This window comes from Sporisorium graminicola, chromosome SGRAM_7, assembly GCF_005498985.1.
Source record: "Sporisorium graminicola strain CBS 10092 chromosome SGRAM_7, whole genome shotgun sequence".
Classification (NCBI taxonomy): domain Eukaryota; kingdom Fungi; phylum Basidiomycota; class Ustilaginomycetes; order Ustilaginales; family Ustilaginaceae; genus Sporisorium; species Sporisorium graminicola.
The window spans coordinates 660,193-687,050 of record NC_043737.1 but is presented as its reverse complement, the minus strand read 5'-3'; the positions used below and the strand labels follow the sequence as shown (position 1 = coordinate 687,050).

General features: G+C 56.4%; 9 protein-coding genes across 9 annotated transcripts; 5 read left to right on the top strand and 4 right to left on the bottom strand.

Moving 5' to 3' along the window:
• Positions 1-206: 206 nt before the first annotated feature.
• On the top strand, positions 207-1,577 carry EX895_005692 (uncharacterized protein; the record flags this gene model as incomplete). The annotated part of the gene is made up of 1 exon (XM_029886284.1): positions 207-1,577. One exon carries the CDS (start codon positions 207-209, stop codon positions 1,575-1,577), a length of 1,371 nt encoding a protein of 456 aa, XP_029737515.1.
• Positions 1,578-1,683: 106 nt separating this feature from the next.
• Positions 1,684-2,791, bottom strand: EX895_005691 (uncharacterized protein; the record flags this gene model as incomplete). The annotated part of the gene is made up of 2 exons (XM_029886283.1): positions 1,684-1,705; positions 1,791-2,791. 2 exons carry the CDS (start codon positions 2,789-2,791, stop codon positions 1,684-1,686), a joined length of 1,023 nt encoding a protein of 340 aa, XP_029737514.1.
• A 529-nt stretch (positions 2,792-3,320) lies between these two features.
• On the bottom strand, positions 3,321-3,905 carry EX895_005690 (uncharacterized protein; the record flags this gene model as incomplete). Its single annotated transcript, XM_029886282.1, has 1 exon — positions 3,321-3,905. The coding sequence occupies one exon, from the start codon at positions 3,903-3,905 to the stop codon at positions 3,321-3,323; it is 585 nt and encodes a 194-aa protein (XP_029737513.1).
• Positions 3,906-4,619: 714 nt separating this feature from the next.
• Positions 4,620-5,808, top strand: EX895_005689 (uncharacterized protein; the record flags this gene model as incomplete). Its single annotated transcript, XM_029886281.1, has 2 exons — positions 4,620-4,690; positions 4,782-5,808. 2 exons carry the CDS (start codon positions 4,620-4,622, stop codon positions 5,806-5,808), a joined length of 1,098 nt encoding a protein of 365 aa, XP_029737512.1.
• A 190-nt stretch (positions 5,809-5,998) lies between these two features.
• On the bottom strand, positions 5,999-8,611 carry EX895_005688 (uncharacterized protein; the record flags this gene model as incomplete). Its single annotated transcript, XM_029886280.1, has 1 exon — positions 5,999-8,611. The coding sequence occupies one exon, from the start codon at positions 8,609-8,611 to the stop codon at positions 5,999-6,001; it is 2,613 nt and encodes an 870-aa protein (XP_029737511.1).
• Positions 8,612-10,485: 1,874 nt separating this feature from the next.
• EX895_005687 (uncharacterized protein) lies at positions 10,486-11,752 on the top strand (the record flags this gene model as incomplete). The annotated part of the gene is made up of 2 exons (XM_029886279.1): positions 10,486-11,690; positions 11,743-11,752. The coding sequence occupies 2 exons, from the start codon at positions 10,486-10,488 to the stop codon at positions 11,750-11,752; spliced, it is 1,215 nt and encodes a 404-aa protein (XP_029737510.1).
• Positions 11,753-15,774: 4,022 nt separating this feature from the next.
• EX895_005686 (uncharacterized protein) lies at positions 15,775-17,712 on the bottom strand (the record flags this gene model as incomplete). Its single annotated transcript, XM_029886278.1, has 1 exon — positions 15,775-17,712. One exon carries the CDS (start codon positions 17,710-17,712, stop codon positions 15,775-15,777), a length of 1,938 nt encoding a protein of 645 aa, XP_029737509.1.
• Positions 17,713-20,620: 2,908 nt separating this feature from the next.
• EX895_005685 (uncharacterized protein) lies at positions 20,621-22,279 on the top strand (the record flags this gene model as incomplete). The annotated part of the gene is made up of 1 exon (XM_029886277.1): positions 20,621-22,279. The coding sequence occupies one exon, from the start codon at positions 20,621-20,623 to the stop codon at positions 22,277-22,279; it is 1,659 nt and encodes a 552-aa protein (XP_029737508.1).
• A 2,201-nt stretch (positions 22,280-24,480) lies between these two features.
• Positions 24,481-25,503, top strand: EX895_005684 (uncharacterized protein; the record flags this gene model as incomplete). Its single annotated transcript, XM_029886276.1, has 1 exon — positions 24,481-25,503. One exon carries the CDS (start codon positions 24,481-24,483, stop codon positions 25,501-25,503), a length of 1,023 nt encoding a protein of 340 aa, XP_029737507.1.
• Positions 25,504-26,858: the final 1,355 nt, after the last annotated feature.

Sequence of the window (26,858 nt, the reverse complement as noted above, 5' to 3'; positions counted from 1 at the left end):
AATCACAGATTTTGGCTTCTTTCGAGCTGCAGCGTGGAGGAGCAAATCGCCGATTCGAAATGAATTCTTTTGGGTAGGATCGGACGTTTTGGAAGAAAAGCGACTCAAAAATCTCCACTTTTTAGTGTGCTTTGTGAATTCTGTGCTACCATCATCCTGTTGACGCACAGCAAGACGATCGTTAGCGCCGCCGCTTCATTTATAACATGTCTGCACAAGACAGTACAGCAACGAGCAGCACCGACAATCAAAGCCAGGAGACAGTGGCCTCTAGCACCATGGTCGCACCCGCCGCTGTCATTTCGGCGTCCGTTGGGCCCATTCGCAACACCGCACGCATCGTCACCGCTTCCGCCACAGCCTCGACATCAGCTCGACCACTATCCGGTATTTTCGGAATCAACAAACCCAGCGGTCCCACGTCCATGTCTCTGCTTGACGATCTCAAACCTCTGTTTGCCACCTCTCCGCTCTTTGCAGACGCCGACGGCAACAGGCCCCAGAACAATCAACGGAAGCGTGGCAGGTTTGGCGGCAAAGGCAAAGGCAAGTGGGCTGGCGGTGCTGCTGGTGCACCCAAACTGGGTCAAGGTGGTACGCTCGACCCCCTCGCCGACGGGGTGCTGGTCATTGGCGTTGGCAACGGCACCAAGCAACTTCAAAAGTATCTCGATTGCACTAAAGAATATCGCAGCACCGGTCTGCTCGGATCTGCAACCACGTCGTACGACTCGTGCGATCCCATCTTGACGAGAAAGCCGTACGATCACGTCACTCCTCAGAAGATTGCGGATCTATTGCCCAAATTTACCGGCACCGTCTCCCAGATCCCACCGCTCTACTCGGCCGTGAGGATCGACGGCAAGAGGTTGTTTGAGTATGCCAGAGAGAATCTGCCGCTGCCTCGACCCATCGAGCCGCGTAAAGTCACCATCCACGAGTTGCGCCTAGTGGATTGGCTGGAACCGAGCAAGCATACGTTCAAGGAGCCGGATCGTGAGGTGCCACCTGAAGACAAGGCGCTAGTCGGAAGGGTGCTCGACATGGCCGGTCGCAAAGAAGGTCAGACGGATACCTTCAAGGAAGAACAGGATGATGGTAGTTCAAACAAGGAGCAGGATGCAGATGCAGCCGCCTCCACTCCGTCGTGGAAGAGGCTCCCGACGAGCAACGGCGCTGCTGCTGTTGCTAGCAGTGCGGAATCCGAGACCGTAGCAGCAGAGGGTGGAGCGGATGCAGGACCACCAGCCTTCGTACTGGAAATGACCGTATCCTCCGGCACGTACGTTCGCTCAATCGTCCACGATCTCGCCATTGCCGCCGGATCAGCCGCACACGTGCAGACACTGACTCGTACACGCCAGGGCGAATGGTCCATCGACACATCATCGAGTGCCGAGGGCCAAGACAAAGAGCAGACCGGCGTTCGTGGAAACTGCATCGACTGGAAAGTATTTGCCGATGCCATCGCCGACATGCAGCGCGAGAAGACAGACGCCACCTTTAAGTCTCCTCGCGATTCAGAAGGTTTGCGCGAATGGGAGCGCCAATTGCTCAAGGTCATTGTTCCTGTCTAAGCCGCTTCAGATAGAAATGGGATCTGCAATTTGCTGGACCAAGTCCATGGGGATATCGACACCGAGAAAGTGTATGAGACATGTGTAAACGTTCGTAATTGAGCGTTCAAAGGTGACTGTTCAACCAGCTGAGGGGAGCGCAGTGGCGAGAGATGGGTGAAGTTGTCAGCATCTTATCACCGCTTTAACTAGGCTCGGGAACGACAAACTCACCTGATGATATACTCTCCCACAATGACCTTGTCCTGGCCGGGCTCGTTGAGCAGGTCGTGGTAGTAGCCATCGAAAAGCTTGAGCGTCTTGTCCTTTGCGCTGACACGCTCCACGAACTTTTTAGAGCCATTAGGGCTAGTGATGAGGTCTGCCGTACCGTGAACGACGAGCAGAGGTTTCGACTCTGGCCAGTGCACGTACGACTTTTCCACAATGTCACCTCCACCTTGCAGCGGGCCTTGGATAGCCTTGAGATAGACCTTCTTGTCCGAAAGCGGGTCGTTCTCAAAGTTGCGTGCGACCACGGGATCTCTCGAGATATTCTTACCCAGCAGGTCGACGCTCCAGTGCATCTCGGGAATCAACGTGAGCACCTTGGTGGCACCCCACACCACAAACCAGGGCGGAGGCTTGGTGAGCGTCAGCCAAGGTGCGCACGCCACTACGCCGGCGACCATCTCTTTGGCTTCTTGGGACGGACCGTTGCCGCCGTGCTGCTTCTTCCACTCGTCGCTGCGCGTGTGGAAGGCGGTGACAATGCCTCCGCCCATGCTGTGCCCCAACAGGAAGATGGGCACCTTGTTGGCGCCCCACCTCTGGTCCAGGCGTCGGCGCGTCTGGCGAATGACATGTTCAAGGTCCTGAAACTGTTGGGGCCACGTGGTGTTGCCGTAGTTCTTGACCGGGTCCGACGAGGAGTGGCAGGTGTTGCCCCACCCACGCTGGTCGAAACCGAGGATCTCGTGACCTTTGCTGGGCCACAGCTTGAAGATGTTGCGGTAGCGATCGACATACTCGACAAATCCATGCACAAAGATGGTGGTGGACTTGGGCTGCACCTCGTCGTCATTGCCGGCGGAGGAGTCGGTGGGGTAGAAGCGCTTGGCCCAGAACCGAGTCTTGTCCGAGTAGTCGGTCTCGATCCAGAACTGCTCCGACTTGCCCGGGTTGGCGATGTCGATCTCGGGAGGCACGGTAGGCGGCTTGTCGGCGGCGGGCATGGCGTGCGATAGTGGGTTTGGCAACGACAAGTCGATGGTTGTCAAGACGAACGGTGTCCTCCTTTCAAAATTGTGTGTGTGCGGCGTTGTCCCTTGCTCTGAGTGGAGGCAGGAGGGCGCGTGCGTTGGAGGTTCATTTCCATAATACAATCGCAGACAACATCGGCTTCGGATGTGGTAACCGGTCCATATACAGCCGAGGATCAGATTTGCACAATCATGTACGCAATAGTATCTCTGTCAAGCACCACCGGCCTCCTTAGCTCAGCGGTAGAGCACTTCACTAGTAATGAAGAGGTCAGTCGTTCGAGTCGGCTAGGAGGCATTCCTTTTGCATCTTTTTCCTTGGAATCGAGAAGGAAGGTGTTTTCGCGACCTAGATTCTGTGCGTTGATTTCTGGGACTGGTTTTTTGTTTCTGAAAGTAGCTTGCTATTTGATAAAGCCGAGTGTCGTGTGTGATTCCAAGCGGGGCTCTTTGTAATGTGGGTATATATGGATGACAATCACCGCCTTGCTTGCGACGCAGTTTAGCATCGGGCCACCTTGACTTTGCGCCCGGCATCGAGCAAGGCGCACGTCTGCTGCCACTCTGCGAACCACGACCATCCTTTGTAGTAGTCTCGACTGGGTGGTTCGGCCACACGGTACTTGAGAGCTTTGATGCGACTCCTAAACGGCAACTCGAGGCAATGCAGATGCAAGTGGTCGACACTGCGGAAGGGTGGGATGTGGAAGCCGAATCTCCTCTCTGGTACTGCGCCGCTGGAGGAACGTGATACGAGTTCGAGCGCTTTCCTTCCTAGGGCTTGCATTTGACGCACCAGGTCGCTGTCCCGCTGCGTGAGGCTCTGGACGTTGGCAATGTGCGTGCGTGGAATGACGAGCAGATGCACCGCAGCCACGGGCGAGCGATCTCTGAAGCAGATAAACTCTTCATCCTGCAACACGATGTTGAAGCGGTCCGGTGTGACGTTGCAAAAGATACATTTGGCCGGATTGACGTTGTCGATCTCTCGTCGGCCTGCCGGAGGTAGTGCGAATCCGTTTTGTACAGGATCGTCTTTTGTCGAATTCTTCTGTCGCCCAAAACAGCTTCCCCAGAACGAAGACATGTCAGGTCGACTGCCGTTACGTCGAGGCAGAGGTTGGTCGACAGTGGCTCGCTGATGGCGCGATGGCTAGCATATCACATCGACACCGACACCGACACCGACGTCAACTCGACGGGCGTGGTCGCGGACAGGGTCCAAGCCAAGCAGTTTTCACAGAATCGCTGTATAAGCTTTCCTGCTTCTTGCTTCTGACTCGCGCGAGAATGGTCTGACCGCAGCTTTTTCGCGCTTTTCCAGGCGAAAAAAAGGTCGTCGCTGTAGAGGATGCCAAGGTAAGAAGATTTATTCGTAAATGATCGCTGTCCACTTCTACCTCTTCCGCCACCAGCATCGCAAAACGTAAGTTTCATCGCCATACTGTTCTCTCCAACCCGCCCGCTTTCGAATGATGATTGGATTCTGCCTGGCACCAGTCGTAATAAAGCAATTTCATTGCCGACAACACCGATAGCAGTGGAGGCCTTTACGCTATTATCCTCCCTTACTCTGATCCAAAGCCTTTTCATCCCAGAGAACCTCGCAGCGACGACCCAAGGACATCACAAAACTGACCTTTACTCGTATCTGTCTTCTTTTTGTCCGCGTTGTCAGTCTTCATCTATCGCATCACCGTAGCTTCCCCACTCCCTCTCTTTTGTACTTCTACTATACCCCCCTCTCCTTTGCGTCCTGCTGAAAACATTCGTCTATTCTATACACATACTCTCTCTCGACATGATCGCCAAGACGAGCGTTCGCTCTACCGCGCGCTTGCTACCACGCTCCAACGCTGCTTCGGTCTGCCAGTGAGTCGCATCCCATCATCCGCAGCCGTTTCCACGCCTGAGTCTCGAGAGTCAATGGTTGCTGAGACCTTTTCCCTTGCTCTGAACGCAGGCAATTATCGGTATCAGCACGAAACTTTGCTTCATCGTCTAAGCTCCGTCTCGACTCACCTTCACCGGCGCCTTCCAGCAGCAGCACAGACAGTCATGCAAAGATTTCGTCGGTGCACGCATCCGAGATCGAGCATTTCAGTCGACTGTCGTCCAAATGGTGGGATGAGCACGGCGAGTTCGGCTTGCTTCATGCGATGAACCCGACGCGCATCCAGTTCTTGCGCGAGAAGCTCGACGAAGTCTGGGGATACGAGCTCGCCAAACGTCAAGTAGAGGCTCGTAGATCCGCTCCAGCTTCTCCCACAAGACCGGCAAGGACGACGGAGGCACGTGTTCCACTGGAAAACATCGGTAAGACGCAGTTCTTGAGCGGACTCGATGTGGCGGATATCGGATGCGGTGGTGGCCTGCTCTCCGAATCACTAGCGCGTCTAGGCGCACGTACAACGGGCGTCGATGCGAGTGCCTCCAACATTGGCATTGCCACCACGCACGCTGCTCGCGATCCGCTCCTCTCCCGCCCGCACTCTCTCGGCGGTGCCAGCCTCACGTACTTGCACACCACCGCCGAAGACCTTGTCGCGCAGAACCGCACGTTCGACATCGTCTGCGCCATGGAGGTGCTCGAACACGTCAATGGGCCCGCCGAGTTCCTTCGCTCGCTCGACAAACTCGTCAAACCCGGTGGACACCTGTTCATGTCCACCATCGCCCGCACCCCGCTCTCCTGGTTCCTCACCATCTTCATGGCCGAAGATGTCCTCCGTCTCGTGACGCCTGGAACCCACACGCACCATCAGTACATCAACCCGAAAGAACTTGTCGACTTCTTCCAACACGATCTCAAGTGGTATGGCAGCGGCACTGAATTGCCGCAGAGGATGCATTTCGAAGTCAGAGGAACGGCCTACCTGCCCTGGAAGTCGACCTGGACGTTGGCAAGGTCCAACACCAGCCTGCCTGGGACACAAGAATGTAATTATTTCTTCTGGGCTAGGAAGCCTCACGACGCCGAACTCAATTGAATCTTAGCACTTGCAGAACTATCCTCACAACTTTTCACACGGGAGAGCCCATCTCTCACACAAGCAGGTTGAAACTTGAGATCCATGCCGGGCAAACACCTGACGTCTTGAAAGAATGTAGATTATGATTCGAGGATGTAAAGAGTTGCAAAAGTGGAGACAAGGCGAAAGTAAGGAGACGGGAGCGGAATCACAGCTTGAACTGATTTCCCGTAGTGGGCTTGGCTGAGCCGTTGGCAGCGCCGTTGACCGCCTTGCCCTTGCCCTTGTTCTTGGCGTTCTTGCCCGTACCTGCCCCGGCAGCATTGGCCTCTTTGCCGATGACCGATACGCCGCGGTTGCCGACGAGCTTCTTGAGCGCCTGCTGCTTCTCCTCCTTCTCGTTGACCTTCTTGGCGCGCACGAGTCCCGACTGTTCGAGCGCCTTGCGTGTGTCCTGGATCTTCTCGTTGCGCTGTCGCTTGTCCTGTCGAAGCTTGTTGTGCAAACGCTGCTTCTCTTCCGGAGTCATCTCGGACTTGGCACCGTCCATGGCGGTCGAGTGACGCGATCGCTCGTACACCTCCTCCGGAGCAAGCATGGTGCTCGACGAGGCCGTGGCCGGCAGTGCCGTCTCGATAGAGACAGAGGGCGCGTTGGTGAGTGTCTGGATGGTCGCCTTGGGAGCCTTGGGGGTGAAGTGAGCGTTGGAGAGCGCATCAAGCTTGTTGAAAATGTCGTCGTAGAGCTTCGTGATCTCTTCGTGCTCCTTGGCCAGCTTGGCATCGGCTTCGGCGACGGGCGCACCTTCCTCGCCATCGGCACCGCGTGCTGCTTGGTATTCTTCTTCGTACAGCTCGGCGAGACTCTTGGCGCTCTTGCTGTCCGAAAGCTCGAGCAGACGCGAGGGAAGGAAAGGAAGCGCTTCTATCTCGCGTCGACGGACGACATCGTCAAAGTTGCGGTCAAGAATGCGACGTTTGATGAGATCCTCGATGGACTCGGTCATCTCCTCTGTCACTTGCGGTGTCACCTTGGCGGCGCGTTCAAATTCGAGATCTTGCTCCAAGAGGCTGTCCTGGGGTCGTGCGCGCGAGCCTGCTTCTCCCATCAAGGTCCAGTCCTTTTTGGCAACATTTTCATCTTCGAGTCGAGCAATCTCCTCTTTGAGCGCAGCAACACGCTTCTCGTGCGTCGAGAGTTTGTCCCGGGCATCTGCCTCGTCATCGCTGTCGGCAAAGAGGTCACCGGCTACTCGGCGCGCTGTATTGACACCGTCGTTATCGTCTTGTTGGTCGTCCTCTGCAGAGGACTGCTCGTCGTCCAGATCTTCTTCGGCGTCCTCCTCATCCTCCTCATCCTCCTCATCCGAGTTCTGGTCTGATCCTTCGTCATCGCTACCCTGACGACCGACAGAGGATGTCTCCGACTCCACCTCGTCCATATCCATATCGTCATTGTCATCATCCTCGTCATCCTCGTCCTCGTCGTCATCCTCGTCCATGTCCTCATCAAAGCGGCGAGCAGCGTCGACGTCGTCAGATGATGCACCAATCATCCTCAACATTTCGGGGGTGAGCTCGTCGACGGACTTCTTGCGTGGCTTGATACGACGGTACTCTATGGTCGTGTTGAAGCGAATGCGACGCTTGCGGTCGGGCTCTTCGTAGACACGAGCTTTTGATTTGCTGGGAGATGGCTCTTGGTCTTCGTCGTCAGACTCTTCCTGGTCCTCATCGACTTGATCGGCTACAGCATCCTCGTTTGCGAAGCGGGCCGAGGCTTTTCGCCTTCCGAACTTCTTGTTGAACTTGGCTGCTTTTGAAGGTGGCAGAAAGAAGTCTGCATAGTGGGCATCGGCAGCATCAGCAAAGCCTGTTCCCTGCTCTTCGTCAACATCGAGCTCGTCGTCATCGAGAGCATCGGCTCCGTCGAGAGGCTTGAAGTAGTCGACCTGGTCAAAGATGTCGTCGTCGTCGTTATCATCGGCTGGATCGGCATCCTCTTGTGCGTCTTGCTCGTCGAGCTGTCGATTGAGATCATCTATTGAGAAAAAGTCATCGTCGAGGGTGGGGTGTCGCTTGGATGGACGCTGAGAGGCTTTGCCGGGACGGTCGAGATCTTGAAGGAGTGAAGTAGGGATGCCGGCGCTGTTCTTACTGGAAGAGTCTGCTCTGCTATCTTCTTGGTCGGACTCATCTTCCTGTTCCTCTTCCTGGCTCATGTCCTCGTCGACATCATCTTCATCTTCATCGTCGTCGTCATCGTCGCCGACTTGTGATCGAAGGCGTGGCAGGATACCCATCTCTTGTTCCTCTTTGCGCTGAAGTTGCTCCGCCTCGGTCTTGAGAGGTTCGTAGAAAATTTCAGTGGGATCGCCATCGCTTACGTCGGAAGCACCTGCATAAGCGGAGCCTTCTTCGTCCGAATCGTCATTGTCATCGCCTTGCTCGGCCATTTCGGCTAACAGCTGGTCGCGATATGCTGGGTCGATGCCAAGAGCTCGAAGATCGGCATCACTGAGCTGACTGAGTCGGACGCGTTCCTCTTCTAGGTCGACGTCATCGTCGTCTTCGTCGTCATCATCGCCGGACGCGTCGTCGTCATCCTCGTCGTCGTCCTCAAAGCCATCATCCTCGTCATAAATACTGGAACGAGACCGCGAGCGCGAAGGACCGGCTCTGCCGCTAGCTTGCTGCTCCTCCTCTTCATCGTCATCCTCCTGCTCTTCTCGAATGAGCCCCTGGGCAAAATAGCGCTCGACGATGCCGGACATCTTTGAAGCTTTGAGGTCGATCTGCTCCCACAATTGGCGCGAGTCCATGCCCTCTGTGACGAGTTCGTCGAGAGGAGTGCCCTCGAAGAGAGGTGGGGGAGCAGCAGCACTGCTTCCACGCTTGCGCTTTCCGCCCGAACGAGAAGCTCGTTGATTGGGCAGGTCAGCCTTGGGAGTAACGGTTTTGATGAATGCGCAGATGGAGGGTACGGAAAGCTGTTCGGACTGTATCGAGTGGTCAAAGAGCTGCTTGAGGGCGTGGACCGAGAGTTCGGAGAGGGAAGCATCGCCGCTGGCAAGTCGTTCTGGCTCGCTTGCAACGAGCTCTGCAAGCTGCTGCGCTTTGTCGAGATGCGAAAGCGCTACCTCGAGCGCTTCATCAGACGTTGCATCGGTCTGACTGACAGCAGGCGAGGGCCGTGACCCCTTCCGCGGCGAAGTAGGCATGATGAACGGAGAAGTTTCGTTCGACAATAGAGACGCAAAAGCTGTTGGCGGATGTAGTGTGGATGCACAAACGGCTGTGGGGGTCTAAAGTAGCGCTGCCATAAGGATCAGGACGGACCAAAGGAATGTGATGGTGCGGGTGCGGTTGCTAGGGATGGTGAGGAGAGAGAGGAGCTTGGTGGAGTGAAAGAGGAATTCGAGCTTCAGAAGATTCAATTCAGAAAGAAGCTCAGTTTGCGCTCTCCCAAAATTTTCCGCCTTTTTTTTGAAAGCCCTGCATGGCACGCTGACTAAGCGACGAGAAGAAAGTCCACTCTGTGTGCCTTAGAGAACCTAACACATCATGCAACTTGACAATGCACTTACTAGTACAATAGTGCCGATGGTGCTCTCGGCTAAGCTCCAAGCACAAGCGGCAACGAGTCTGTCTAGAATTGCAGCTGGGCAGACGGCTCTGCGTGGCCCTGCACAAGGCCTCAAGGAGCGGGGCAAAAGACTCAGGTGACGGCAATCTCGGTAAGAGTGGATGCGAGTACCGTGGCCGATCAGAACATGGACAGCACATTTGCTTTGCAGCTGCGCCGCAGCACAACTGTATGCTAACACCGCATGGCAACCGATCAGGTCCAGCTATCTGAGAACATTAGAGGCACGCACATGGCACGCCCGGAGCAAACAAAACCGAGAGCGGATTCGAGACACCGGCTTGGTTGGACATCGAGGTGGACGTCGAGGTGGACAAGGCGGTATCTATCAGTTCGCGTCGCAACCGAGAAACACACCGCAAGAGCCCTGAGCCGGATAGCTTTATTTCCATCATCTGAGCTTGAAAAGGTGAGAAGCAGAGCGTACCTGAGTGAAGCCCCAAGATGGTAAGTGTCCTGGCCTTACCCGCTCATCTCGCTCGGCAATCGAGAGCGTATTCGTGACAAGCCGAGACTCTTCTAGTTGACGTTGACGTCGCGGGTGCAAGGCTGTGATGCTTGATCTTGACTGAATGCAAAGAACATCCTTCTCTCACTCTCTCTCCTTCTGTGACACACACACCCACACGCAACTAGATCCGACTGCATGAGCTGGGGCGTGATTTCGGACCTTTTTCCTTTTTCTTTTTGTCGAAAATTTTGAGTACGCCAAGCGAGATAGTGCGGCGTGCGGCCTAGACTCGTGCTCGACCCCGCTCGGGACATGCTAGTCTAGAGGCGTCGAGCTTGGCTTGCTCCGCTGTCGTTTGGTCGCCGCACCGCTTCTCGATCGCTGCTTTGCTCTCGACCATCACAATCACTGCCGCCCAAGCTCAAAGTGCTCGCTGGTCGTCATCTCCCAACCTCCGCCCACCCATGCCAAGCGCAAACGAAACTGCCGGCCCGAGCAGGTCTGGCAGCAGGGCTGCTGGCTTGGGAGGCAGATTCTCCTTCTCCAACCTCTCGGTCAAAAGTACAGACGCTAGGTCAGGCGCTCGTACTCCAAAAACAATGCAACGTCAATTTCACAGCAACCCGGGTCCTCGTTCTAACACTAAGCGCCCGTCCAACGCCTCGGTCGCAAGATCCACCGATGGCAACAACATCGCCCAGCTGTATGCCGTCTTTGGTCTACCCAAGGACCCAGCCGTATGGACACTGGCCGAAGAGGACTGCACCAATGGCGTACACCACATCGAAAGCGCCGTCGGTCGCTTCTGGCGTCCCGAGGTGCTAGGCTGCTCCATCTGTCCCCCGGTCAATCCCACCGATGAAGCACTCAAATCGCCTCTTTCTCCGACCACCTCCTCGGACAAGAAGGACGCAAGCAACAATGCATGGGGCTCCGACAAGAAGAACGGTTCCAATCCCAAGTTCATCGAGATGGCTGATGGTCGTGGCGGCGTCGAGCGTGCAGAGACCGCTCGTGTCTTGTCCAAAGCACTCAAGCTCTCCTTTACACGCGAAATCGAGATCTCGTCCGGCCCCATCAATTTTCCTCCTTCCTCGACCTCGCACACGTTCTCCTTCAGCGTACCCACCGTCAAGTCATCTGCTTCAGGCGGTGCTGCTCGTCCATCCACCGACGTGCGCAACGCCACCGCTCCGTTCTCGGTCGGCGCCGCCAATGTTCACAATGCACGCTCTTTTTCGGCCGTCGGTGAAGGCTTTGGGCTTGAAGGTGTCTCGTCTCGCCTCCCTGCCAGTTCTGGAGCTGCGGGCGAAGATACTCCTAGCGTTGCTACCTTTTACGGCTCAGTCCTCACTGTCTGGAGTGCAGCTGACGAAAAGCGGGCGAAAGCCATTCGCAAGGAGCTTGGCCGTCTCGCCAAAGCGCGCTCCAACGGCCGCATCGGGGCCAATAAGTCCGTCAACAACCAAGGTCAAGAAATCGAAGAGGACTACGAAGGTACCAGCGTTCTCGGCCACTCACTCCTTCCCGACAACAATGCATTCTTCATGCCTTACGCCATCTGCATCATCTCCAGATACCCCATCTACAACCTTCTTGGTGACTGGAACAAGGCCGCTTGGTTCAAGTACAGCCGCAACATCGAGATGCACAACAAGCTCATGGCCGCCATCCTCCGTCACCCTGCACCGCGCATCGGCGAAACTTTCCGCCTTCAGTCGCCCGACGAGGACCTCTCCTTTGTCTGCACTTTCCCTGGTGCGCTCGATTGGGGCAGAGGCTTGCTCGGCATCGACTTTTCCATGTGGCCCCTTTTCAAAACGCTTTCCATCGACAATGTGCTCACTATCTGCGAGATTGCACTAGCACCTGCCGGTCGCGTCCTCTTCATGTCGCGTCATCCCGCCTTGATGGGTATGGCCGTCGAGACCATCAAGTATCTTGTCGAGCTGTGTGGATGGAAGGGTGTCGCTCACCAAAACTGTCACGCCAGAGACGTGCGCATCTATCTCGAGGACCCTGGCTCTTGGCTCATCGCCATCAACACTGAGCTCCGCAGCATCATTAAGCCCCCCAAGGAGGTCTGCATTGTCGACCTCGATATCAACTTTGTCAACTGTGCCCGCCCGCCTCATAAAGTTCCTAGCAAAGGCGCTGCACGCGACAAGAAACGCAGAAAGCTCATCGCCGCCCTCGGCTTTTCGTCAGCAGATTACACCACTCCACGAGAGTATGTTGAGGCTTTCCCAAGCGGCCGCTTCCGACCTCTAAGCAAAGTCGAGTCCTCCTCGCGAGATGTCCCCTACGAGCGACTCGACAGTCCGTCATGGTGGGACCAGGGCGCTCTTGTTGGCGCCTTTGACCAGGTCTTACACGAAGGCACCAAACCAAGCCTGCTCAAAAAGATTTTCGGCATCCGCACCGAGAAGCAGTTTGTCGCCTCGGAGACTGAGCTCGCGGCTGTCCTCGCACTGCGAAAGAGGGCCAGCAACTTTGTCGACGCCCGCGATGGTCTCGAAAACAAGATTGGAAGGCTCAACAAGCGACTTGCCTTTCTCATGAGCGAAGGCGAAATGTGGCGACAGCAATTCGACAAGATCCAGCAGCTCGTCGATCGACTCACTCAAGAAGCTAGTGATCTTCGCTCCAAACTCGACAAGGAGCGCAGAGAGTCCAGAAGGCTTTCTTCGACGCTCCAACAAAGGGACATGGAGTACGTGCAAGCACAGATCCAGCTCAAGGACACCGAGCAGGCACGTGAAAAGGCACAAGCAGAGTTGCTGCGCATGCGCACTGCCATGGAGAACCTCGAATCCGAGCGGGAAGCCATGATGGATGAAATTCGCAACGTTCTTGGCAGCTCTGGTGCCGACGAGTCTGGTTTGTCCTCGCTCAACAACCTGCAAAGCATGACGCAGAACTTCAGCCGAATCGAATCTCCAGCTCCGAGCGACATGAGCCACAACACCGAGATGCACATCCTCAAGTCGCGTGCTTTGGCCGAACAACGCATCTCGATGGGTCGACCGCGTACTGCTGGACAGGTCGCGAAAGACGCTGTTGCTGCCTCGAAGGACGCGCAAGCCACCAATGGCAACGGCAACGCATCTTCCTCCAACCACTTCCCAGACGAGCATATGAACAGCGAGATCCAAAAGCGAACCACGGCCGTCACGGATCAGATTGCGAAGATCCAACAGCAGCTCGAGTCCACCCTTACTCAGCTCGAAGGACGTCGATCAGCCACGTTCGAGCGCGGCGTTAATGGTCGTCGCTTGTCGTCCTCTTCGGTAGGCAGCCTGCGCTACGAGCGCGGTCCTCCCTCCAGTATCGGTCATCACAATGCCGTCGCCTCCAGCGTCGGTCACGGTCACGCCCTTGATGCCAGTGAACAAGGTAGCGCTGTTCGTCCATCCGAGGAGATCGAGACCATCAATGGAGATCATTCCGGCTCCATTCCGCGCCGTCAGCGTGCGGTCTCTTCGACCAACCACGCGTCGTCCGCTCGCTCCAACCAAAACCACCTCGCTCGACCCGCGCCCGCTTTGACTCCCAAGAGTCCCGCTCGCATGCACCGCGACTCGCTGAGCTCGACCAATGCCGCACACACCGAGAACAGCTCGATCGAGGCCAACGGCCACCGAACCTCTTCTCCTCCTAGCGAGCTTCAACAGGAGGAAGCTGCTGCCCCCAAGTCGAATGCGGCACCATCTTCTGCATCTGCAGCTGCAGCTGTCGAAGGCGCTGCCGCTGGGGGCGCTGCAGCGGCCATTGTCGGCGCTGCCGTCTTTGCTGCAGCAGCTGTCGAGCAAGAGAAAGCCGGCCACGACAGTGGCAGCAATGTTAACAACGCCCTACCCGACCGCAACAAGCCCATGCCTGACGTTCCCGACGACCAAAGTGGCGAGGACTTCGACTTGTCTCGCAAGCTCGACGAGCTGGAGTTGCCCACCAACGCCAACGGTGGTGACGACCACGACGCGGAAGCTGGCAGTGACGAGGCACTCAACATGTTTGACGAGCCCGAAGACTTCCGCCCCAAGACCCCGCCGCCCACAGTCACCTTTTACGATTTCCCCGGCACAACGTCCAAAGTGACACTAAACCTCGTCGGGGCTCACCCGCTCTGGGGTCATCTCGCCTGGAACGCCAGCTTCATCCTTTCCGATTTCCTCTGCGCGCACGCTCTCACCCTCACAAAGGGCAAGCGGGTTCTGGAGCTCGGAGCTGCAGCTGGCTTGCCGAGTATCGTCTGCAACTGGGCTTCAGCGTCGCACGTCGTCGCTACCGACTATCCGGACCACGTGCTCATCGATAATCTGACTAAGAACGTTGTTCTTAATTGCCAGGATGACTCTTCACCTCTCAGGGGTCCCGGTAAGTCGTTCGTCGAGGGCTACATCTGGGGCCGCGATCCTTCGTCTCTGCTTTCCAAGGTCGCTGATGAACAGGGTAATCCGGGCAAGTTTGATCTCATTCTCCTCTCGGACCTTGTGTTCAATCATCAGGCGCACCCGGCGCTGCTCGAGACGTGCGAGGCGTGCATTGCCGACGCTGATCCGAGCGCAGAGATAGAGGGTAGCATGTCTACGCCCTGCGTGCTTGTCTTTTTCACGCATCATCGACCGCATTTGGCGTACAAGGACATGCAGTTCTTCGACATGGCCGAGGTCAAGGGCTGGAAGTTTGAAAAGTTGGGCGAGTGGTTCCGCGAGCCCATGTTCCCCGAGGACCCTGGTGACGAGGTGGTCAGATCAACGATTCATGGATTCAGGCTGTGGAGGGCTCCTGCGTGAGCTTGGGAATGTATCTGCCATCGTCGAAGACTATTTAATCGAATCTCTGTCGAGCAGCACACGCGTGTGGGAACGTTTGAGAAGTGTCATTGAGCACATAGGGATGGAGTGGGAGGGTGGGACGAGCAGCGTGGTGTACCAGGTTGCTTGTGCGTTTCGGGGCTGCTTGACGCTTTGCTTCTGCTGAGCTGACTTGTTCGTATTCGCAGCGACTGTTGGTGCTGCACCACGGGCACACCGTCGACCTCCAGCTGTCAAAAGTCGGTAGCGACCATGACGCTCGTTATGAAAATGACAGTGATGCAGGAGAAGGTCTCGATGTCGAAGTGGGAGGAGGACGTCGGAGAAGGGCTTGGGGTTGTGGTGGCCGTGGTTGAGGATTGAGGGGAAGAGAAACGAGGATGTGCGGAAAGCAAGCGTATATACTGCTTGTCTCGAGGCGAATATAGAAGCGGAATGCGGACGACAACGAGGACCACGGGAGAAGCGATCGCGATGTCTAATTACCGTCTCGACGCAGACGCTGTACCCTGTGTCCAGCCCCGTCTCGTTCCGGTGCCTGCAAATGAACATGTATGTATCCACACACCACTCACACGTTGAGCTCTTGAGGCGCTCGAGCGATTCTAGCACAGCCGAGAGCTCTATTTTGCCAGGCCTCCGTCTCGCAGAGGAGACGTCAAAGGAGAACGTCAAAACATGAAGCTTGTTCACGCACGAAAACCTTGTTCGACCTGTTAGCACAGGCCGAATCAGAAACTAGTCAACCACGAGCGTTGCCATTCACATTAACAGGAGCAAGTGATTACCGCCTTGTCGAGCAGATATTCCCGATAGAGGAGGTTGGCATGGAATGCACAAAGTGACAGGCTCTCTTACTCGATTAAATGAGAAATCGTGCAAAAATGACAGTGATCCCGAGGCCAGTAGAGAGAGCATTGCACTTGAATTTTTGTTTAGTCTTTGTTCACTACTTCTTTCTCCAGTTTCCACATAAAAAAGGTATCATTTCGAAAGCAACGAGAAGTACAGACGAAGGATCATGCTTGAACAACGGGCTGGCGCAGGAACGGCGTGGAGAAAGCAAGCGGATCAGGCCATCGAGTTGTCGACACGCTTCTCTCCAGCGCCGACCAGGTTGATGTCGAGCTCGATAAGAGGAGCCGGTGGCTCGACGTTCTTCTTCCTGAGCACCTGCGTCTTGAACCAGTGAGGGAAAACCTTGGTGTTCTGGTGCTTGATAAACGTCTTGTGAGGCACACTGAAGACAGCGTCAAGCTCCTCGAGCGTGTAGCAAGCAGTCTCCGGCACGAAGAACCAGATGAGAGTAAGCGCCATCACGTTGAGCCCGGCATAAAATCCGAAGGCTCCCGTTGGCGTCATGGCACGAAGCATTCGCGGGAAGGTAATGCTGAGAACTGCAGCCCAGAACAAGCAGGTTGCTACAGCCCATGCCATGCCCTGCTCTCGCTGAGCCAGAGGGAAGACCTCGGCCGAGTACGTAAAAGGAACCGGGCCTTCGCCGACCGAATAGAAAGCCGTAAAGATATAGATGAACAGGGCGACAAGACCAAGTCGCACTTTGCTGTTCTCGCCGGGGATCAGGAAGCAGAGACCTGCGGCAAGCAAGGTCCAAGCCATCTGAGGGAAAGTGAAAAGCAGAAGGCTTCGGCGACCAAAAGTATCGATGGTGATCAAAGCAGGGAAGGCGAAAATAAAGTTGATCGCACCAAATCCTACCGAGGCGTAGAGAGCTTGTTTCTCCGTCGATCCGCTCTGTTTGAAGATGGTCGACGAGTAGAAGGCCTGGATGTTGATTCCGCACATTTGCTGCGCCAGCATCACGGTGGTCGCACCAACGGTGGCTCGACGAACGCGAGGAATGGTGAACAGCTCCATAAATCGCCTGACGTAGGTTTCACCGCGGATGACCTTGCTTTCCTCCACGAGCTGGACGTGAATATAGTAGAGGTCGCGGCAGGCCTGGATCTTGTTGTGACGAAGGCGGATGAGCGAGCGCAGAGCCTGAGGATAGCGGTTCTTCTTCATGAGCCAGCGAGGCGACTCCGGGCAGAAGTAAATGAGAATGGCGAGAGGCAAGGCCGGGATGAACGCCGAGCCCAGCTGCAGTCGCCACGCGATCTTGCCGACATCTGCAACCGCAACGTTGGCGAGGAAACCGAGGAAGATGCCAAACGCGGTCCACAGCTGCCAGCCCATGACGAGGGCACCACGGATCTGGGGAGGCGAGTTCTCGGCAGCGAAAACGGGGACGGTCGAACCTTTGGCACCCATACCAACTCCGAGGATCAGACGGACAATGAAGAGCTCCCACCAGTTACGCGTGAGACCTGAGCAGATCGGGGTAATGATCAGAATGAGGGCCGTGATAAAGATGCATCCTCGACGACCGAACATGTTGTTGAGCGGGTCGGAGAGCCAGCAGCCGAGCATAGCACTGGCGATGTAGGGTGCGGCGTTGACGAGACCAACGAGCCACTGGTTACGCTCGGCATCCGCAACAGACGTGTAGCCAGGCTGGCCCGGAAGGAGACCCTCGGAAGGTGACTCGGGGATGGTGAATTCTAGAGGGAACGAAAGGTTGGCGCCGTTGGAACCGGTCTGATCCCAACCTTGCGTTGCAGCGCCGATCGAGCAGACAAAGATGGTGACGTACAAGAGGAGGGGGTGCGACCACTTGTTGGCGTACTCGTGAGCGACTGCATCCTTCTCGTCTTGAGTGAGCTCGTCAATGTCGCGATACTCCGCGGGTCGCTGAGCGAGGAGAGCGCCCTTCTTGAGCATCTCAACGTCGTCGGTCAGGCCTTTCTCCTGAGCGAAAGCCTCGACATTGCGAAGGAGCTGCTGTTTGGAGAGACCGGCGAGAGGGTTGGTGACTTTGCCCTCGTCGGCATCGAGCTTGGAGACGATGTGAAGGGAGCCATGGTGGGAGCTGGCGTCCTCGGTGGCCAGCTTGCTGGCGCCAGGCTTCTCGTCTATGTTGGAGAACTTGGGTTCGATGTCTGCCATGGTGGATGCGGCACGGGGGATGAGGGATGCGGGTGGAAGATAGGGGCACGCCGAGGGTAGGTTGATGCAACGAATGCCTGCTTATATATGCATTGAGTATGCCTCATGCGTCGCATCGCTGCTGGGGTCAGTGAGGGTAGGCGAGGTCGAGTTGAGGGGCCCCCACCATGAATATAATTTCAAGGTTCGAGTGCGGGGGACAGGCACAGAGACCAAGCGCTAGGACATGTGGCTTGGTGCCCCTCACTGAGACTCGTTTCCCCACGCTCCCCAGCACAAGGGGACGCGAGGGAGCAAGTGGGGTCTCGTCGCAAATCGGTAGCCGAGGTGAGCGTTGCAGCGAACCCTTTTGATTGGCTCATTCTCTACTCTCTCGTTGACTTTGCAGAGGTTGTGGAACAGAACCGGAAGCACATTCTGCACATGGGCACACCTGCAAAGGGCAAACGAGACAACCTTTTGGCTCAAAGGCCCTTCGAATTCATGCAAAGCGCCATTGGACAAATGGAACCAAATTGCTCGGCTCGGATGCCCTTTGGAGGCTCAATTCGCGAACAGTATGAGGTTCTTGAGGCGCAAGCTTGCCGGAGCAGTCACTTCAGGAGCAAGATGCTGGTATAGTATCGTCTGCCATTGCCGGTACGGAGTCGATGCTGTCGGCGCTTCCGTTGGAAACTTGGAGCAACGAGCAACGAGTAGCATGCCGCTTCGAATTTCGTATCCGGGGGCGCGCTGCAAGGTCGCATTCGGTATGCAGCACCATGCAGCTACTACAGTAGAGCCTGCCGACGAAACAATGGATGGAAACGCTGGTGCGGAGAATTGGAGAATTTCTGTGTTCGAGCGGCTGAGTGTGAGCGTATTATTTTATTGTTTTGGCCGGCTGCGCTTCTATTCGCCGAAAACAGCGAGGGCGAAAAAAGGGGAGAACCGTTCTTGTTGCCTTTCCAAGTCCGCTCGCTGCTGTCGTACTTCTTGCAAGTTGCATCCATCGCTTTCGGGTCCTGTGCTGTGCAGCTGCAGCCATATTTTGCGATTCAGCCAGGCGAGTCTGCGCGCGACTAAAACGCGAACTACGGTCCGCCCTCCCGCCCTCTCTCTCTGTGTGCCTTTCCCCACTTGGGCAAGTCGAACATGTCGCTTCGAGCCGGTCATGTGGTTGCCACATGTTCCATCCAATATGCGTTCCTGTTAGAATTGAGCCATCGAAAGAAGAAACAGTGGCTTTGGTCATGGGTACAAGCTGCAACCGGTGCCACATGGAATGGAATTGGCCGTTGGGGAAGACAAGCAGAGTGACGTCCTACCGCCTGCCGTGAGTGCAGCATCGGAGTTGCAAATTCGCGAAACGGTGCGACCGTCTGAGCGTGGGGTTGCCGGTCGAATGTTTCTTGACCGATCGCCGCACGCACTGGGAAGCGCTCTCGAAGGTATTGCAACGCCGACACTCGTCGGTGAGGGTGGTTGCGCGCTACCCATCAAACGGTGGTTTTGCCAAGACGGGTCAACTCTTGCCACTGTCATCCCCGCTTTGTGTGTGAACTTGTCGGTGGCCCTTCTTGCTCTGTGTCCCTCACCTTACGCTTTAGTGTTCCCGGGCGGCTGCCGTTCGACACAGTCAACTCGGTGCAACTGAGATCGTGCCCACGGGGCAAGCTTGGAAACCAAAGCCAGCGGAACGAGTCGCATAGCGGAGGTCCAACGTCCCGTCATGGGAAGGATTCTCCAGTCACTAGTCACTCCGAAGTCTCTCCGACAAAGTGGATAAGCGAGGAACAAGGCTCGGCCGTCTAGAGCCGCCACGTCGCTGCTATAACCCCGCACTTTCTCCATTCTCTCGGTGAATTGGTCCCCGTTGCCTCCAAGTCCTTCATCGTAAGCGAAGCCATGGCAGTGGCCATACGCGCTCAACTCCGACGAGGTGTTGGCCGCGTGGAACATTCGCTCCCGCTCCGCGACGACGAAGTGGTTGTTTCCAACGGAAGCAAGTCGTTTGCACCTCATAAGACAAGTTGTCGGCGATGCGGTTCTGTGTGAACACCCCTCGTACTTGAATCACTGGAAGCTCACCGTCAAGATTTGAGCCCCTTCCCCCCCCCCCCCCTTTTCCACTGCTTGTCCATCTCGACTCATCGGAGGTTGCATGACTTCTGAACTCGATCCTGTTGATCCGAAACGTTGAGAAAAGCGGGTCGCATGACTACATTGCATCGCAGCCGAGAGTACAGCATGATGCCGAGTCGATCAAGCGCCGCCATGCTTTGGTTGAAGTGCTCAACGTTAGTATGAATAAGATGCCGACAGCAGTGTTGCTTTGCTTGTACCACACGACACTAGTATTGAAACGGCGGGACCCCGATTAATACCATCGGGCTACCCGATTCGGTCGATAACGGCCTTTCCTCCGAAGTTCGCGGCGTCTTTTTTTCGCCGTCGCAGCACCGTCTTTGCAGAGATGTATCGGAGCGTCTTTCGCCTGGATGAGTTGCGGCCTCGATCCGATGGACGAAGCTCGCGGACCAGCATCGGACCATCCTGGCTTGGCATAGCGTAGCATTGTGCTTTGAAGCGACGGCGGCGTCGGTGCCCACGCGGATGTTGGCTGGAAGAAATTGGAAAAGCGTGTTCGTGTTCATGTGCGTGTGCGTGCGTTCGTGCGTGTGTGTGTTTGCTGCATGATCCGCCCAAGTGAAATGCAAAGGGGCCGGTCCGTTTTGTTGATCAACAACTTTGTTCGTGCCTTCCATCATAGTCAACAATTCCTGGTGTCGTCGGTTTATCGCTACCTCCTTGGCTTTGCTTCAGCGCCCGGTGCTCCGATCTATCTTGTTCCAACATCGACCGAGGCTGCGCAGCTCATGGCCAAGTATCTGACCACGCTCCAATTAGCTCGGTGGCGATCGCCAAGATGAACAGCAAAGCAGCTCAAGACCGACAACAGCGCATCCTGCTCGACCTCGTCCGTCAGCCGGGCAACGATGTCTGCGCGGACTGCAAGGGCCGCGCACCCAGATGGGCCTCGTGGAATCTTGGCATCTTCATCTGTGTCCAATGCGCTGGCGTGCATCGCAAGATGGGTGTGCACATCTCCAAGGTCAAGTCCATCACGCTCGACACCTGGACGCGCGAACAGGTGGATAGGATGAAGGAGATGGGCAATATCAAAAGCAATCGCAAGTATAACCCGGACGAGATGCGAAACCGTCCGCCGACCAACATGGAAGAAAGCGAGAGAGACAGCGAGCTCGAAAAGTACATCCGCAGAAAGTACGAGTTTCGCAGATTCATGGAAGGCCGTCCACCGCCGGTTCCATCCAAAGATGTCACTTTCCTCACCTCGCCTCCACCGTCCAGCGGGCGCGCTGGTGCACCCAGGTCGCCCGTCGACTCGACGCCCTTCTCCGACTCAACCTCTCGGCTCACAGACGCCAGCAGCATTGCGCGATCTCGCACAGCACCCATCCCGTCTACCTGGAGTGAGGCGCAACAACGAGCCAAAGCCAACGCTCCTCCTCTTCCCAGCGCAGCAGCATCTGCTTTTCGTGCGGCAAGCGGTTCGTATGTCAACGGCGCAGCAGCATCAACTTCATCAACAACGGCATCAGCCCAGCCGTCGTTGCAGCTTCCCAGCACCGCTGTTCCTTTGCGCACTTCGAGCGCACTTAATGCCAGGAATGGAAGCTCTGTAGCTTCAGCATCCAAGCCTTCTACCTCGACAGCGCAGTCGAGTGTGTTTGACGACCTCATCTCGCTCTCTGAGCCAAGCGCGCAAACGACAGCCCAGCAGCCACCTCTGCAGATGAATCCGTGGGCCTCGATACAGGCGCAGCAGCAAGCGGTCCTCAGTGCCCCTGCCATCCAGGAGCCGAACGGGAACTTTTGGGCCGGGCAGACCGGCTCCAGTGGCGCTGCTTCACCAATGAGTCCATTTGGGGTCAGCCCTTCGAACCATGCCAGCGCGATGACCCAGATGCGCAACGCGCCGCAGCATGCCAACACGGCGCCTTCACTTGGCGTCGCTTCGCCACAAGCGCAAATCAACGCGCAGGCGACAGGAATGCTGAGCCCAACCAATGGTATGATGTACCCGCAATATCAGCAGCAGCGGAGTGCCAGTCTCGGCACCATGGCGTTCTCGACATCTCCATTAGCATCGCCAGGCTTCGTTCAAGGCAACCCTTTCAGTGGTGCGCAGTCAGGATTTGCAACGTCGATGCCGCAAACAGCCAATTTTACAGGAGTCAATGGCCAGTTCCAGCAACAGCAGCAGCTGGGCCAAGCCGCTTTTCAGACGCAGTCGACCATGCTCAGCCCGAGTCATGCTTTCTACGGTCAACAACAACAACAACAACAACAGCAGCAGCAGCAGCAACAGCAGCAGCAGCAGGCTGCAATGCAAATGCAGGCTGCGGGCAACGGTGTAGGCCACTTTCAGTCGTCCATGATGCCAAACGGCTTCGGTCAACCAGGACAGTATAGCAGCGCGTTCATGCAACAGCAGCAACCGCAGCAGCAGCAGCAGCAAAATCATACCCAGCAAGGATCGCCATTTGGCAACATGTGGTAACCACATCACTCGCATGTTCTCTCAATCTCAGTGATTCTCGCCCAGTGATTCCGTCGACTGACAAGGAGGGCTGGCCAGTGGTAGGACGAGCTTACGAAGGGAGCTCAAGAATAGCCCCCGACACCAATGGGCCTGCACGCAGTCTTGCAAGAATGTGGAAGGCAGACGGCTCTGTCCTCACGCTAAGCAGTACGTTTCCCCACATTCTGGTGTTTTTGATCCGTCACGCACACCAACGCGCCGGCACAAAGTTGCCGATCTGGCGGGTTCCGCTTTTGCTGGACCCTCGACGCGAAGATCGAAACGTCGTGATATCCTCTGTCGCTGGGTTGACAGCATCGCTGACAAGTTCTGCCGGCTTGAGAGACACCAGCAAGTGAGCACTATCCACTTGTCGCATAGTCGTGATTCTGTCTACGTTGCCCCCGACCAGCAAGATGACAGCCGGTATTGGCGCCAATTGGTCGCCAGCACCCAGTATGCATGCGAGGTTACTCGGCTCGGGTCACGCACGGTAAAGCAGTTCCGCTCCTTTTTCCATCGATGGTGCCACTGCCTCTCGAGCACGGCGTGGAAATGCCGCCAAAAAGGCGATCTCGAGCAACTTCAGACCATGCAAGCGAGTTGAGTCTGGACCAACGTCTCACTGTGAATTTTCTCGCTGACACGGCTTAGGCGCTGAAACTGCACGTTGGTCATGCGCTCGTCCGTGCAACCTCTTTCTCGCTTCCTCGTCTTTCCTCGTCCACGCAGGTAAGAAGCTCGAACTAAAATCCGAAGGAAAAAGACCGAAAAAAAGTGTGGGGTCGCTAGCGTGATACCGCAGGCAAGGGCTCCTTGTTCCATTCCGTGGTTGTCCAGTCGACGTTCCCGTGCATGCTTGGCCCTGCGTGTGCGTGCGTGATGCCGGCTTGAAGTCTCTTTCCACGGAGACGTCGGCTTTTATCGCTGCTGGCCAAATGCCTCGCTCCGTTTCGTCTCGGGCATATCTCACCGAGGGGTGGCGTTTGCACTGCTCAGTCGTGTGTGATTACGATTGCCATGCCGAAACCAAGCTGACTCCGATCACGATAACCAGATGGCAGGCAGCCGTTCGAAGGGCGATAAGTTGGCAGAAAGATCAAGGGTGAGGTAGCATCGATAAGGCCTGGCCTTGTTTTTTCCTGGCTTGGTGATCACACACGCCCTCGCAGGCTGTTTGGCAGGTGGAGATTGCAACTCAGCCGCACCGTCACCCTGGTTTGGACACTGCCGCTTCGGCAGCGAAACCTGACCGTCTGCTGTGGTGGGCACTTTTCCTGTCTCTGCGTCGCGCGTTTGGTCGGTGTTGCGTTGCAGCCGAGGAGACCGTGTGTGAGCCGTGCGAGGCGGAACGGACCCTTTTTGCACGGCCCTAGTTCTGTTCCTCTGGGATTCCGCCTCGCACATGCAGCCCAGCAACTCAACCAAGGATCGAGTGTGGGGAAACGAAAAAAAGGCTTTTTTTGTTCTTGCGTGTGCATGCATGTGGGCCTTCTGCAGTCCGTTTGCGCCTCTCACTCCGTCTCCACCGTTTCGACAGTCGCCGTTTGCCTCTCTCACTGTGGTCGGTGGCCACTCCTCTCCTCATCCGCTATCTGGCTCAGCGCTTTCAAAAGCCCTTCAACTTGCTTCCAGTAGAGAGCCCAACCGTTCCTTACGACCACGATCCAAGCTCACGTTTCCATTCCTGTGACCCAGCAAAGCGCACCATCCATTTCGAACTCTTACGTTTTGTAAGCCTTGAAAGCGATCCTCATATACTCGGCCAAGAGTCATCAGCTCTACAACTCGAACGCGGTGTACAGATACGCTCAGTGACCTGATCTCACCGTCCAGCTAGCTGCTTGTCGCATACACCACCGACGCCTCGTCGTTCGTTCTCTGTCAGTGCAGCACCGTCTGCCCGAAGCCTATAACCCTACCGTTCACAACCGAGGACCCAGGGGCCCTGCGCCCCGGATCACTCACCAGCTCGTGCATCCCTTCTCACTATCCAGCCCCGCTCCACATTACCGGGAAGGATCCTCGATCACTGGCATTGCTAGCCCGCAAACATCCCGATTCACTTTGGGTCCACCTGGCATCTGTCTTGAACAACCTTCGGTCCAGGCTCCCATCCAAACAGATTGCAGCTTACTTGACAGTACAAGCAAACCTCTGTCCCTGGTCTCTCACCACTGATGGCTTCACCTACGGCTATTCCTAACCCCGAGAAGTCTGCGCACCACCGTCCCCAGCCTCTCAACATCGCACCCACCGACCTCTCGGGCGAGATCCACACCAGTCAAGGCCACAGGCTCTCTTTTTCGCCTCCCGTCTCCTTCTACTCGCGCGCATCCGCGTCAGGCAACGGCCTCCGCATCCCAAACAGCATGGCTTCCACGATGGGACCCCCCAGCCCCAATCATAACCGCTTCTCGATGGGATTCAGCCCGGTCGGTTCCAGGTCGGACGACAGCGGAGCATCTCCCCCGCACTGCCACACACGCGTTCGCTCTCAGACAGCCATCGGCGCCGGCACCATCGCCTCGAGCGTTGAGAGCTGGGATGCCAGTCGCGTCGAATCACGACCGTCCGTTACGAGCGATGCTGCGGGCTCGCCGACCTCGTCGTACGTATCGACTTCGGACCTCTCGTTCTCCCGTTCACCCACGACGCCGGGGAGCTCACTGTCGTCGTCAGGCTACTCATTGGGACGCGTACCCTCGCTGCCCTTGGGTACATCGTACGAGCAGGCTCAAAAGCGATTCAACAGCGGCAGCTGGGGTCAAAAAGTTGGCTGGATGAACACAATGCGACCTGGCCCGCTGTCGCCTCCGCTGCCGAGATCCAGCATGGACGAGGGCAGTCCAGTCAACGACGGAGCCGCCAATGGTACGATGGGCAATCTGCTGCGTCGCTTCAGCCTGAGCGGCAACTCGTACCGGGCCAACAACGCCGCTGGCCTGGCTACTTCTTCTTCTGCTGCTACTGCTACGGCGCCCACAGCTCCCGCATTTGACTCTGCACCCGCCGCATTGGCACCCGCGATTCCGCGATCTGCGTCGCCCAGAGCTATCCCTGCTGTTCGCGACTCCGGCGTGTGCTTCGATGAGGGCAAGCCGATCACGCGCGGTAGGCAGGCGAGCTTCAGTGGCAGCGGCAAACGCAAGCCCAGCCCGATGGGCGAGCGGCTTCTGATGGGTCACTTCAATGCTCATTAACGCTCCTATAGGCCGTCCCGCAACGGATCGTGTCGTTGCGCATGTCCTTGAGTTTGGTACTACTGGCGGCCAGCGATCACCTGGCCTCTAGATGCGAAGCGCTTCTACTCCCTTTTTCTCCTCGTTCGGTCTGGCGTGTCTGGTTCTTGGCTCGAAGCTTTGTGTTGTGTATGTGGTCAATTTTGCCCTGTTTGTTCGCATGTTAGTCTTAGTTCTCTGTGCGGTTGTTGGGTGGTCTTAGGTCACACATACGTCTTTGCGTCGGTGTTGAAAAGTCAATACAGACATCTCTCGTGCAATTCTTGGTCTCGTTGTTGAGCCGTGTGCGCGCATCCCAAGCCTGTATCGACGGGCCAACCGAGAGCGAACTGAAAAAGGGGCAGCATTGATGATCTAACATTCGTAGAAGGACCAACCGCAGCCCGCGGAGCATCATGCATCATACTCGAGCGCGTTTATCGTGGATCAAAAGTGACGCGAGAAGGCCAACTGCGGCATGTCTCAGATGGTAGGGAGTTGACGGTGGGCCTTGGTCTGGAGAACAAGGTGCCGCGAGCGACGAGCCATGCTCCAGACAGGTGCTAGGCAAGGCTCCGTCTGAGCCAGTTCTGGATTCGCATGGCCGGCACGCTCGCGACGTTTCCACTCTGCTGGAAGCATGTCGAGCTCGCATCGTGGCTCAACCAGAGCCAACCGGTCGAACAGCAAACCACTGCAACTGCAATGGGCATTGTGCCATGTCGTCTGAGCTCATGAGGCTGGATCGGACAGAACCCCGACGGAACATCGAGAGCGAGAACAAAGAGACAGTTGACCGATTGCTGCTGCGAGACGAGATGCAGGTTGACGCTGCTGGCTCGACTCGGCTGACCCGACATGCGAATTCGCACTGCTTGCTGCCGCTGCTTCTGCTGCCGCTGCTGTGTGAGGAAATGCGCAACAGCCCTGAGGGTTCAACCCCGGATCGGCTGTGCGTGCTCTCGAACTAACTACCTTTGCTTTTCAGAGGAAAAATCTCGTTCGAACACGCAACAAGTGTAGAAAAGACGCCGACGGAATGCCACGTTTTTGCATGGCTACGCTTTGCTACGCTTCGCTTGAGCCAAAAAAGTCACAAAATTTCACCTCAGAATCACCTCCACTCTAGGAGCACAGGCAGGTTGCTTTGCTTGCTTTCGGTGTGCCTCACACGGTGAAGTGACATGCGCTCTCTCGCTGTATTGCAGGTGTGCCGATGTCGGCTGTCTCACCCCACGCGCGCTCTCTCTCTGGCTCACTTGTACTTACCTCACTTTCCCTCCCTCATCCAACGGCCTCTTCTCAGTCATCTCGTCACAACTCCGACACCCACACAT